The 12,769-nt window shown below is 43.6% G+C and overlaps 1 protein-coding gene across 5 annotated transcripts in view; it reads left to right on the plus strand.

Moving 5' to 3' along the window:
- LOC134351900 (katanin-interacting protein) overlaps positions 1 to 12,769 on the plus strand; it is a 147,451-nt gene that overhangs the window by 126,366 nt on the left and 8,316 nt on the right. For all 5 annotated transcript variants that reach the window (XR_010019289.1, XM_063058784.1, XM_063058786.1 and 2 more), the window contains one exon: positions 6,007 to 6,092. Coding sequence is in view for 4 of the 5 variants with exons in the window: in XM_063058784.1 (XP_062914854.1) it covers positions 6,007 to 6,092 (86 nt within the window). In the remaining variant the exon portion in view is untranslated. The remainder of the gene's footprint in view (positions 1 to 6,006; positions 6,093 to 12,769) is intronic.

The raw sequence follows: 12,769 nt of genomic DNA on the forward strand, positions 1-12,769 counted from the left end.
TCGGGATTACTGCCTGTGCCACGCGACAGTGAGAGCAGGAATGCGATGAGGTGGAGGATAAATGCGTGGCTGAAGGATTGGAGCAGGGGGCAGGGATTCATTTTTTTGGATCATTGGGACCTCTTTTGGCGCAGGCGTGACCTGTACAAAAAGGACGGGTTACACTTGAATCCTAGGGGGACCAATATCCTGGCAGGGAGATTAGTGAGGGCTACTGAGGTGACTTTAAACTAGAATGGTTGAGGGATGGGAATCAAATTAAAGAGGCTAGGCGAGAGGAGGTTAGTTCACAACAGGGGGATGGGAACCAGTGCAGAGAGATAGAGGGGTGTAAAATGAGGGTAAAAGCAAAAAGTAGTAAGGTGAAAAGTAAAAGTGGCAGGCCGACAAATCCAGGACAAGTATCAAAAAGGGCCACTTTTCAACATAATTGTATAAGGGCTAAGATTGTTGTAAAAGCGCGCCTGAAGGCTTTGTGTATCAACGCAAGGAGCATTCATAACAAGGTGGATGAATTGAAAGTGCAGATTGTTATTAATGATTATGATATAGTTGGGATCACAGAGACATGGCTCCAGGGTGACCAAGGATGGGAGCTCAACATTCAGGGATATTCAATATTCTGGAGGGATAGACATGAAAGAAAAGGAGGTGGGGTGGCGTTGCTGGTTAGAGAGGAGATTAACGCAATAGAAAGGAAGGACATAAGCCGGGAAGATGTGGAATCGATATGGGTAGAGCTGCATAACACTAAGGGGCAGAAAACGCTGGTGGGAGTTGTGTACAGGCCAGCTAACAGTAGTAGTGAGGTTGGGGATGGTATTAAACAGGAAATTAGAAATGTGTGCAATAAAGGAACAGCAGTTATAATGGGTGACTTCAATCTATATGTAGATTGGGTGAACCAAATTGGTAAGGGTGCTGAGGAAGAGGATTTCTTGGAATGTATGCGGGATGGTTTTTTTGAACCAACATGGCGAGGAACCAACTAGAGAGCAGGCTATTCTGGACTGGGTATTTAGCAATGAGGAAGGGTTAATTAGCAATCTTGTCGTGAGAGGCCCCTTGGGTAAGAGTGACCATAATATGGTGGAATTCTTCATTAAGATGGAGAGTGACATAGTTAATTCAGAAACAAAGGTTCTAAACTTAAAGAAGGGTAACTTTGAAGGTATGAGATGTGAATTAGCTAAGATAGACTGGCAAATGACACTTAAAGGGTTGACGGCGGATCTGCAATGGCAAGCATTTAAAGATCGCATGGATGAACTACAACAATTGTTCATCCCAGTTTGGCAAAAGAATAAATCAAGGAAGGTAGTGCACCCGTGGCTGACAAGGGAAATTAAGGATAGTATCAATTCCAAAGAAGAAGCATACAAATTAGCTAGAAAAAGTGGCTCACCTGAGGACTGGGAGAAATTCAGAGTTCAGCAGAGGAGGACAAAAGGCTTAATTAGGAAGGGGAAAAAAGATTATGAGAGAAAACTGGCAGGGAACATAAAAACTGACTGTAAAAGCTTTTATAGATATGTGAAAAGAAAAATATTGGTTAAGACAAATGTAGGTCCCCTACAGACAGAAACAGGTGAATTGATTATGGGGAGCAAGGACATGGCAGACCAATTGAGTAATTACTTTGGTTCTGTCTTCACTAAGGAGGACATAAATAATCTTCCGGAAATAGTAGGGGACAGAGGGTCCAATGAGATGGAGGAACTGAGGGAAATACATGTTAGTAGGGAAGTGGTGTCAGGTAAATTGAAGGGATTAAAGGCAGATAAATCCCCAGGGCCAGATGGTCTGCATCCCAGAGTGCTTAAGGAAGTAGCCCAAGAAATAGTGGATGCATTAGTGATAATTTTTCAAAACTCGTTAGATTCTGGACTAGTTCCTGAGGATTGGAGGGTGGCTAATGTAACCCCACTTTATAAAAAAGGAGGGAGAGAGAAACCAGGGAATTATAGACCGAATTATAGTCCTGACGAAGGGTCTCGGCCTGAAACGTCGACTGCACCTCTTCCTAGAGATGCTGCCTGGCCTGCTGCGTTCACCAGCAACTTTTATGTGTGTTACTTGAATTTCCAGCATCTGCAGAATTCCTGTTGTTTGAATTATAGACCGGTTAGCCTAACATCGGTGGTGGGGAAACTGCTAGAGTCAGTTATCAAAGATGTGATAACTGCATATTTGGAAAGCGGTGAAATCATCGGACAAAGTCAGCACGGATTTGTGAAAGGAAAATCATGTCTGACAAATCTCATAGAATTTTTTGAGGATGTAACTAGTAGAGTGGATAGGGGAGAACCAGTGGATGTGGTATATTTGGATTTTCAAAAGGCTTTTGACAAGGTCCCACACAGGAGATTAGTGTGCAAACTTAAAGCACACGGTATTGGGGGTAAGGTATTGATGTGGATAGAGAATTGGTTGGCAGACAGGAAGCAAAGAGTGGGAATAAACGGGACCTTTTCAGAATGGAAGGCAGTGACTAGTGGGGTACCGCAAGGCTCAGTGCTGGGACCCCAGTTGTTTACAATATATATTAATGACTTGGATGAGGGAATTAAATGCAGCATCTCCAAGTTTGCGGATGACACGAAGTTGGGCGGCAGTGTTAGCTGTGAGGAGGATGCTAAGAGGATGCAGGGTGACTTGGATAGGTTAGGTGAGTGGGCAAATTCATGGCAGATGCAATTTAATGTGGATAAATGTGAGGTTATCCACTTTGGTGGCAAAAACAGGAAAACAGATTATTATCTGAATGGTGGCCGATTAGGAAAAGGGGAGGTGCAACGATACCTGGGTGTCATTATACACCAGTCATTGAAAGTGGGCATGCAGGTACAGCAGGTGGTGAAAAAGGCAAATGGTATGCTGGCATTTATAGCCAAGAGGATTCGAGTACAGGAACAGGGAGGTACTACTGCAGTTGTACAAGGCCTTGGTGAGACCACACCTGGAGTATTGTGTGCAGTTTTGGTCCCCTAATCTGAGGAAAGACATCCTTGCCATAGAGGGAGTACAAAGAAGGTTCACCAGATTGATTCCTGGGATGGCAGGACTTTCATATGATGAAAGACTGGATGAACTAGACTTACACTCGAAGGAATTTAGAAGATTGAGGGGGGATCTGATTGAAACGTATAAAATCCTAAAGGGATTGGACAGGCTAGATGCAGGAAGATTGTTCCCGATGTTGGGGAAGTCCAGAAAGAGCGGTCACAGTTTGAGGATAAAGGGGAAGCCTTTTAGGACCGAGATTAGGAAAAACTTCTTCACACAGAGAGTGGTGAATCTATGGAATTCTCTGCCACAGGAAACAGTTGAGGCCAGTTCATTGGCTATATTTAAGAGGGAGTTAGATATGGCCCTTGTGGCTAAAGGGATCAGGGGGTATGGAGGGAAGGCTGGTGCAGAGTTCTGAGTTGGATGATCAGCCATGATCATACTGAATGGCGGTGCAGGCTCAAAGGGCCGAATGGCCTACTCCTGCACCTATTTTCTATGTTTCTATGTTTCATACAAACATTTGTGAGTGCCTGAAATGAGCTGTCAGAGGAAGTGGTTGAGGTGGGTACAAATGCAGCATTCGAGAGGCATTTGGATAGGTACATGGAGGGGAGAGGTTTGAAGGGTTATAGGCTGACTATTGTAGCAGGAGCTAGCAGGGAGAATGCTGTGGTCAGTATGGACCAGATGGCCCAAACAGCCTTTTTCCAGGCTAATTTCCTCTAAGACTCTGAATGTGGATACTGCAATGAATGGGAAAGTTGGTGGTGGTGAGACAGCATTCCTGGAAAGGTAGTGAAGTTGGTCAGGAAAGGGCGGTTGGACAGAAGGACTGAAACAGACTGCTGTAAAGAGTATTTCCCATAGGAGGTATGACCTTTTAAACAATGCTTCTAGCAGGAGGATGCCAGGACAATTTCTGTCAGGTGTAATACACGAGTGCATTTTTGAATGCGTGGATTGTGGGGAAGCTGGTAATTACAGGCAAATCCATTTGCCCTTTTTTATGTGCAATCGCAGGCTGAAGAAGTAGAAGTAGATGAAGTTACCTTGTATATAACATAACTCAAATACAACCATTGAGCAGCAAACTTTTGTCTGGGAGAGGGTAATGACTGCATAGTTTCAAATAGGGAAGTAAAACTTTGTTCTGCACATAAATAAAAACAGTTGTTTATCAAACTTGTGAGCTCCACCCCTCCCCCTCCTGTCTTCTCCTATCATTTCGGATCTCTCCCTCCCCCTCCCACTTTCAAATCTCTTATTAGCTCTTCTTTCAGCTAGTCCTGACGAAGGGTCTCGGCCCGAAACATCGACTGTACCACTTCCTGGAGATGCTGCCTGTCCTGCTGCGTTCCACCAGCATTTGTTATGTGTGTTGCTTGAAATTCCAGCATCTGCAGATTTCCTCGTGTTTGCAAGGTTAAAATCACATTATACATTCAGTGGCCACTTTATTAGGTACACCTATACACCTGTTTGTTAATACAATTGTCTATTCAGCCAGTCACGTGGCAGCAACTCAGTTCATTAAAGAATGGTGAAGAGGTTCAGTTGTTCTTCAGATCAGACATCAAAATGGGGAAAAAATGTGATCTAAGTGACTTCGTCGTAGAATGATTGATTGTGCTAGGTGGGCTTATTTGTGAGTATTTCCAAAACTTCTGGAATTTTCACGCACAACAATCTCTTGAGTTTACGGCAGTTCTGTGGCTAAAAATGCCTTGTAAATGAGAGAAGTCAGAGAAGAATGGCCAGACTGGTTCAAGGAAGGCAACAGTAACTCAAACAAACAGGCGTTACAGCAGTGGTGTGCAGAAGAACACCTTTGAACATACATGCCAAACCTTGAGGTGGATGGGCTACAGCAGCAGAAGAACATGAACATACACTCAGTGGCCACTGTTTTGCCTCTAAAGGAGCTGTTCATTTTGTATAAATATCACTCTTGTTCATAAGTTTTTTTTTTACGCCATTTCCTGTGCAGGTTAATTTGGATTTAGACTTGGAGTAAACACAGTAGGAAAAACATCTATCTTCATTCACTTTTTATTTGCCCTTGAAGTAGCAATATCTGTGATTCTTAAACTTTCTTAATATTGGAAACATTTGGTACATGAACTTTGAAGAAAGTATTGTGTTTATCGTCCATCACTATTAAACTATCATTGCGGCACGAGTTCGCTCTGGTCCACGGCATAGCTATAGAATGTTGCATGTGTGTATTAGCTTGTTTAATGCTGATCATGAGAATAATCAACGATATTCATTGGCACACAACAATTCTGTATTGAATCTAATATGTGTCCTACACAAAGTTTTCTCATTTAAAAGCCTTGAAGAAAGCTTCTGGCCGAGGTGATTTTTGAGAAGGTGTTTAACTCCCTGCCTAGCTTTGTACGCAATGCACTGGTAGGGCAGCAGATACCAAATGAAGTGGCCACTGAGTGTAGATGAAATTTGCACGCTGCAACACTATTGGTGCCATGTGGAAATAAGGTGCAAGTGAAGATCCACCAAAATGACATAAAATGACATAAATTGACTTTCCCGAAAAGGTGATAAAACACCCAGGAATGTGCATAATTTTTCTCTGCTTGGGGTTAAGCTGATTTTTCAACAGCACTGTACCAAAGTTAAACATAAATCAAAAATGGAGGTTTGCGATATATTCAGTATCAGCAATATAACACTCAGTCGGTGGTAGATTGGATCCAAGACATCCCATTCTATCCTGATGTTGTCACTTTTCAATATAAATTAATCTACTTGTATATTTATCTAAAATGCATAAATAAACTTTGCCTTTGATACCGGACATTCCTTACTGGACAAAGAAAATGAGTTTTGGAAAGAATTGACTTGGGCTTTTTATAATAAGTTGATGGTGCATATTTTGGAGTCCATGATGAGGACAAGGGAAAAGCAATGTACTTGATTAAGCTTCATAAGTAAGTTCTTTATTAAATTGCTTCATTTTATTATTTTGTCCAGCAACCAAGTGGAAGATCAGGATGTGAAATTGACTAATGAGCATCAAATTATTCATCGATCCAAGAAGAAGCAAGCTGCTGACCCAGGTTAGGTTTTCATTTTCCTTCTGTATTCAAAGTTCAAAAGCTCATAAATTTATTATCAAAGTACATAGATGTCACCATATACAACCCTGAGATTTATTTTCTTGTGAGCAATCACAGTAAGTATATGAAACACAATAGAATCAATGAAAGACTGCACCAACAGGACAAACAACCAATATGAAAAGATAACAAACTGTGCAAATACAAAAAAAGAAATAATAATAATAATAAATAAATAAGCAATAAATATTGAAAACATGAGATGAAGAATCCTTGAAGCGAGTCTATAGGTTGTGGGAACAGATCAGTGATGGGGTGAGTCAAGTTGGGTGAAGTTAGCTCCTCTGATTGAAGATCCTGATGGTTGAGGAATAATAAATGTTCCTGAACCTGGTGTTCTGGGTTCTGAGGCTCATGTACCTTCTAGTAAATATTAAGTGAACAGATGCTATAACTGAGCTCCAGTTGATATCATGGGAGGGTCGTTCTTTCTTTCTCTCTTTATTTAGCAAAATTGTGTGGAATTGGCTCTTCCTGCCCTTTGAGCCATGCCGCCCCAGTGATCCCATGACCCAGATTAACCCTAACCAGATCATGGAGTAATTTACAATGACCAATTAACCCTCACCTGGTACATCTTTGGACTGTGGGAGGAAACTGGAGCACCTGGGGAAAACCTACGCATTTCATGGGGAGGATATAGAGAAACTCCTTACAGAACAGCGCCAGAACTGGACTCTGGAGCGCTGTAATAGTGTAGCCTGAAGTATCTTAGTATTTTGAAGACTTAACCTGTGATTTGGTTAGGATTACTCAGACCATAAGACAAAGGAGCAGAAGTTGGCCATTCGGCCCATCGAGTCTGCTCCACCATTTTATCATGAGCTGATCCATTCTCCCATTTAGTCCCACTCCCCCGCCTTCTCACCATAACCTTTGATTCCCTGGCTATTCAGATACCTATCAATCTCTGCCTTAAATACATCCAATGACTTGGCTTCCACTGCTGCCCGTGGCAACAATTCCATAGATTCACCACCCTCTGACTAAAAAAATTTCTTCGCATTTCTGTTCTGAATGGGCGTCCTTCAATCCTTAAGTCATGCCCTCTCGTACTAGACTCCCCCATCATGGGAAACAACTTTGCCACATGCACTCTGTCCATGCCTTTCAACATTTGAAATATTTCTCTAAGGTCTCCCCTCATTCTTCTAAACTCCAAGGAATACGGTCCAAGAGCGGACAAATGTTCCTCATATGTTAACCCTCTCATTCCCGGAATCATTCTAGTGAATCTTCTCTGTACCCTCTCCAACGTCAGCACATCCTTTCTTAAATAAGGAGACCAAAACTGCCCACAGTACTCCAAGTGAGGTCTCACCAGCGCCTTATAGAGCCTCAACGTCACATCCCTGCTCCTATACTCTATTCCTCTAGAAATGAATGCCAACATTGCATTCGCCTTCTTCACTACCGACTCAACCTGGAGATTAACCTTAAGGGTATCCTGTACGAGGACTCCCAAGTCCCGTTGCATCTCAGAACTTTGAATTCTTTCCCCATTTAAATAATAGTCTGCCCGTTTATTACTTCTGCCAAAGTGCATAACCATACACTTTCCAACATTGTACTTCATTTGCCACTTCTTTGCCCATTCTTCCAATCTATCCAAGTCTCTCTGCAGACTCTCCGTTTCCTCAGCACTACCGGCCCCTCCACCTATCTTCATATCATCAGCAAACTTAGCCACAAAGCCATCTATTCCATAATCCAAATCGTTGATGTACAATGTAAAAAGAAGCAGCTCCAACACGGACCCCTGTGGAACACCACTGGTAACCGGCAGCCAACCAGAATAGGATCCCTTTATTCCCACTCTCTGTCTCCTGCCAATCAGCCAACACTCTATCCACGTATGTAACTTTCCCGTAATTTCATGGTCCCTTATCTTGTTAAGAAGCCTCATGTGTGGCACCTTGTCAAAGGCCTTCTGAAAATCCAAATATACAGCATCCACTGCATCTCCCTTGTCTAGCCTACTGGTAATTTCCTCAAAAAATTGTAATAGGTTTGTCAGGCAGGATTTTCCTTTAAGGAATCCATGCTGAGTTCTGCCTATCTTGTCATATGCCTCCAGGTACTCTGTAACCTCATCCTTGACAATCTACTCCAACAACTTCTCAACCACCGATGTCAAGCTAACAGGTCTATAATTTCCTTTTTGCTTCCTTGCCCTCTTCTTAAATAGCGGAGTGACATTGGCAATCTTCCAATCTTCCAGAACCATGCCAGAATCTATCGACTTTTGAAAGATCATCGCTAATGCCTCTGCAATCTCCACATCTACTTCCTTCAGAACATGCAGGTGCATTCCATCTGGTCCGGGAGATTATCTACCTTTAGACTATTCAGGTTCCTGAGTACTTCCTCTGTCGTAATTGTGACTGCGCACACTTCTCTTCCCTTCCACCCTTGAGTGTCCGGTATACTGCTGATGTCTTCCTCAGTGAAGACTGATGCAAAATACTCGTTCAGTTCCTCCGTCATATCCTTATTTCCCATTACAATTTCTCCACCATCATTTTCTATCGGTCCTATATCTACTCTCACCTGTCTTTTACTCTTTATATACTTGAAAAAGCTTTTAGTATCCTCTTTGATATTATTTGCTAGCTTCCTTTCATAGTTAATCTTTTCCCTCTTAATGACCTTCTTAGTTTCCTTTTGTAAGGTTTTAAAAACTTCCCAATCCTCTGTCTTCCCACTAATGTTTGCTTCCTTGTATGCCCTCTCCTTTGCTTTAGCATTGGCTTTGACTTCTGTTGTCAACCACGGTTGCATCCTTTTTCCATTCGAAAATTTCCTCTTTTTTGGAATATACCTGTCTTGCACCTTCCTCACTTCTCGCATAAACTCCAGCCGCTGCTGCTCCGCTGTCTTTCCCGCCAGTGTCCCTTTCCAGTCAACTTTGGCCAGGTCCTCTCTCATGCCACTGTAATTTCCTTTACTCCACTGAAATACCAACACATCAGATTTCGGCTTCTCTTTTTCAAATTTCACAGTGAACTCAATCATGTTATGATCACTGCCTCCTAAGGGTTCCTTCACCTCAATGTCTCTAATCACCTCTGGTTCATTACACAATACCCAATCCAGTACAGCCAATCCCTTAGTGGGCTCAACAACAAGCTGTTCTAAAAAGCCATCTCACAGACATTCTACAAATTCTCTCTCTTGAGATCCAGTGCCGACCTGATTTTCCCAATCCACTTGCATGTTAAAATCCCCCTCAATTATCATAACACTGCCCTTCTGACAAGCCTTTTCTATTTCCTGTTGTAATTTGTAGTCCACATCCCTGCAGCTGTAAATAACTGCCATCAGGGTCCTTTTACCCCTGCAATTTCTTAGCTCAACCCATAAAGATTCTGCACCTTCCGATCCTATATCACCTCTTTCTAATGATTTAATATAATTTCTTACCAATAAAGCCACGCCTCCCCCTCTGCCTACCTTCCTATCCTTCCGATACACCGTGTATCCTTGGACATTCCCCTCCCAGAGACATGCATCCTTTAGCCACGTCTCAGTGATGGCCACAATATCATACCTGCCAATCTGTAGCTGTACGACAAGATCATCCACCTTATTTCTTATGCTGCGTGCACTTAAATATAACAGCTTAAGACCAGTATTTGGTGCTTTTTGCTTTGATTTCACTGCAACTTTATTGCACTGCAACTCATCCCAATGTCTACAAATTTGCCCCATCACCTGCCTGTCTTTCCTGACATCTTTACTGCTCACTATCTTAGATTTATTTCTGTTTTCCCCTTCCTCCGCTCTGTCATTCGGGTTCCCATCCCGCTGCCAAATTAGTTTAAACCCTCCCTAACAGCTCTATTAAACTTTACCGCCAGGATATTGGTCCCCTTCGGGTTCAGGTGTAACCTGTCCTTTTTGAAAAGGTCATACTTCCCCCAGAAGAGATCCCAATTATCCAAGAATCTGAAGCCCTGCCCCCTGCACTAGTCTCTCAGCCTCGCATTCATCTGCCTGATCCTACTATTCTTGCCCTTGCTAGCACGTGGCACAGGTAGCAATCCCGAGATTACTACCCTGGAGGTCCTGCTTCTCAGCTTCCTTCCTAACTCCTGGAAATCTCTCTTCAGGACCTCCTCCTTTGTCCTATTTACGTCATTGGTACCAAAATGTACCAAGACAACTGGCTGCTCACCCTCCCCCTTCAGAATTTTCAAGACCCGATCCGAGACATCCCGTACCCTGGCACCTGGGAGGCAACACACCATGCGGGTATCTCTATCAGGCTCACAGAATCTCCTGTCTGTTCCCCTGACTGTGGAATCCCTTATGACTACCGCATTCCTCTTCTCCCTCCTTCTCTCCTGCACAACAGCACCAGGCTCAGTGCCAGAGACCCGATCACCGTGGGCGTCCCCTGTCAGGTCATCCCCCTCAACAGCATCTAGAACAAGATATTTGTTGCTGAGGGGGACAGCCACAGGGGTGCTCTCCACTATCTGGGCATTTCCCTTCCCTCTCTTGACAGTGACCCAGTTTTCTGACCCCTGTAGCCTAGGGATGACTACCTCCCTGTAGCTCCTGTCTATCACCTCTTCACTTTCCCTGATAAGCAGTAGGTCATCAAGCTGCAGCTCCAAATCCCTAACACGGTCTCTGAGGAGCTGCAACTCGGTGCACCTGGCGCAGATGTGGCCATCAGGGAGGCTGGAGGTCTCCCAGGATTCCCACATCTGACACCCTGAACAAAGCACTAACCCTGCAGGCATGCTATCTAATTCTACAGGAATGTAACAGGAAAAATAAGTCTACACACCCCACTTACCTTGCCAAACAGATGAACTTTAAACCGTTAGCTCGTACCGTTAGCCGTGAGAGCCCTGCTGCTCTTGCCTCTTCCCGTTTACTGCTGAAGCCCGTTGAAGCCAAAGCCGTACACTCTGCTCCCACACACTCTGCTGCCCGCTCCGACAGCTGCCGCTGTATAGGGTTGTCTGCTTTTTAAACTCTCCGCACTGTCCTGTTGACGTCACGCGCCTGCGCAGTCTCGTCCTTCTTGCACTCGAAGAAGTTTTTTAAAAAACTGCCTTCCTTCAGAATTCAGCTCCCATGACACTCTGTAGTCCCGATCCAAAAGACCGTCGTTGGTAGCAACCTTCCTTTTTAAACTCTCCGCGCTGTTCTGTTGACGTCACGCGCCTGTGCAGTCTCGTCCTTCTTGCACTCAAAGAAGTTTTTTTAAAAAACTGCCTTCCTTCAGAATTCAGCTCCCACGACACTCTTGTTAGAGACAAACTTCTTACAGTAGAGTGGAGGAGTTTACTTCAAGAACAGGATTAGGAAATTCAGCTGCTTGAACCTGCATTGTTTGTCATTTAGAGTAAATCTAAAAATCTTTAAATCAATAAAAGTTTGTAACAGGAATGTTTCCACACAACATCTAATCAAAAGGACGGTTAAAAAAAAGATTGCCTCATATGACAACAATGGTAATTGTAAAATTTTCAATCAAAATTTTGAAGAATTTCAATTTTTCATACATTGACTGGATTGGATAATAAGGAATGTCTGCAGAGGATGATTTTAGTTTTAATACTTCAGTCACTAATTTCTCATAGTATTTTATGATTAGCTGTAAACCATATGGCCACTCTAACAAAACTGACTGGTAACTCTTAGTCAGCTTTGTTAGACTGGCCATGTGGTTTACATGCCTGACTGACTTCCAAAGCAGATGCACTTTTTTGATCCCAGGGTGGGAGATGATTACCATGAGGACAGAATGTGCTGAAAGCCTGCTTGAAGAGATGCAACATTTCTCCTGACTCTTGGGAACTTTTGGCCCTCAGCCACTCAGAGGAGGATAACTTGGAATAGCTATGCATTCAAATTGCATAGCAGTGACAGTTAGTGGCAAAAGAACTGAACCATTTTACAAACGAGCCACCTGCCTGCCCCATATTCCTACTCAGGCCTAATCACCAATCTTGGAATCCACAACACAAACAAGAGAAAATCTGCAAATGCTGGAAATCTAAGCAACATACTCAAAGGAACTCAATAGGCCAGGCAGCATCCATGGAGAAGAGTACGGTCGACATTTCAGGCTGAGACCTTCAGCAGGATTGGAGAAAAAGATGAGGAGTCAATGTTAGAAGGTGGGGGAGGGGAGGAAGAAACAGAAAGTGATAGGTGAAGCTGGGGGGGGAGGTGCGATGGAGTGGTGAAGGTAAAGAGCTGGGAAGTTAATTAGTGAAGGAGATACAGGGCTGGATAGGACAGAAGGCCATGGAAGAAAGAAAAGGGAGGAGCACCAGAGGGAGGCGATGGGCAAGGAAGGAGATAAGGTGAGAGGGAAAGGAGAATGGGAAATGGTGAAGGGGTGGGGTGGTAACTGAGGATATGAGGAACCCTATCCCTGGTGGGGTGGCAGGAGGATGGAGTGAGGGCAAATGTGCACAAAATGGAAGAGATGTGGTTGAAAGCAGCATTGATGGTGGAGGGAGGGAAGCTTCTTTCTTTGAAAAAGGAGGACATCTCCTTCATTCTAGAACGAAAAACCTCATCCTGAGAGCAGATGTGGTGGACACGGAGAATTGAGAGAAGGGGATGGTGTTTTTACAAGTAACAGGGTA

This window comes from Mobula hypostoma, chromosome 9 (genome assembly GCF_963921235.1).
Source record: "Mobula hypostoma chromosome 9, sMobHyp1.1, whole genome shotgun sequence".
Taxonomy (NCBI): Eukaryota; Metazoa; Chordata; class Chondrichthyes; order Myliobatiformes; family Myliobatidae; genus Mobula; species Mobula hypostoma.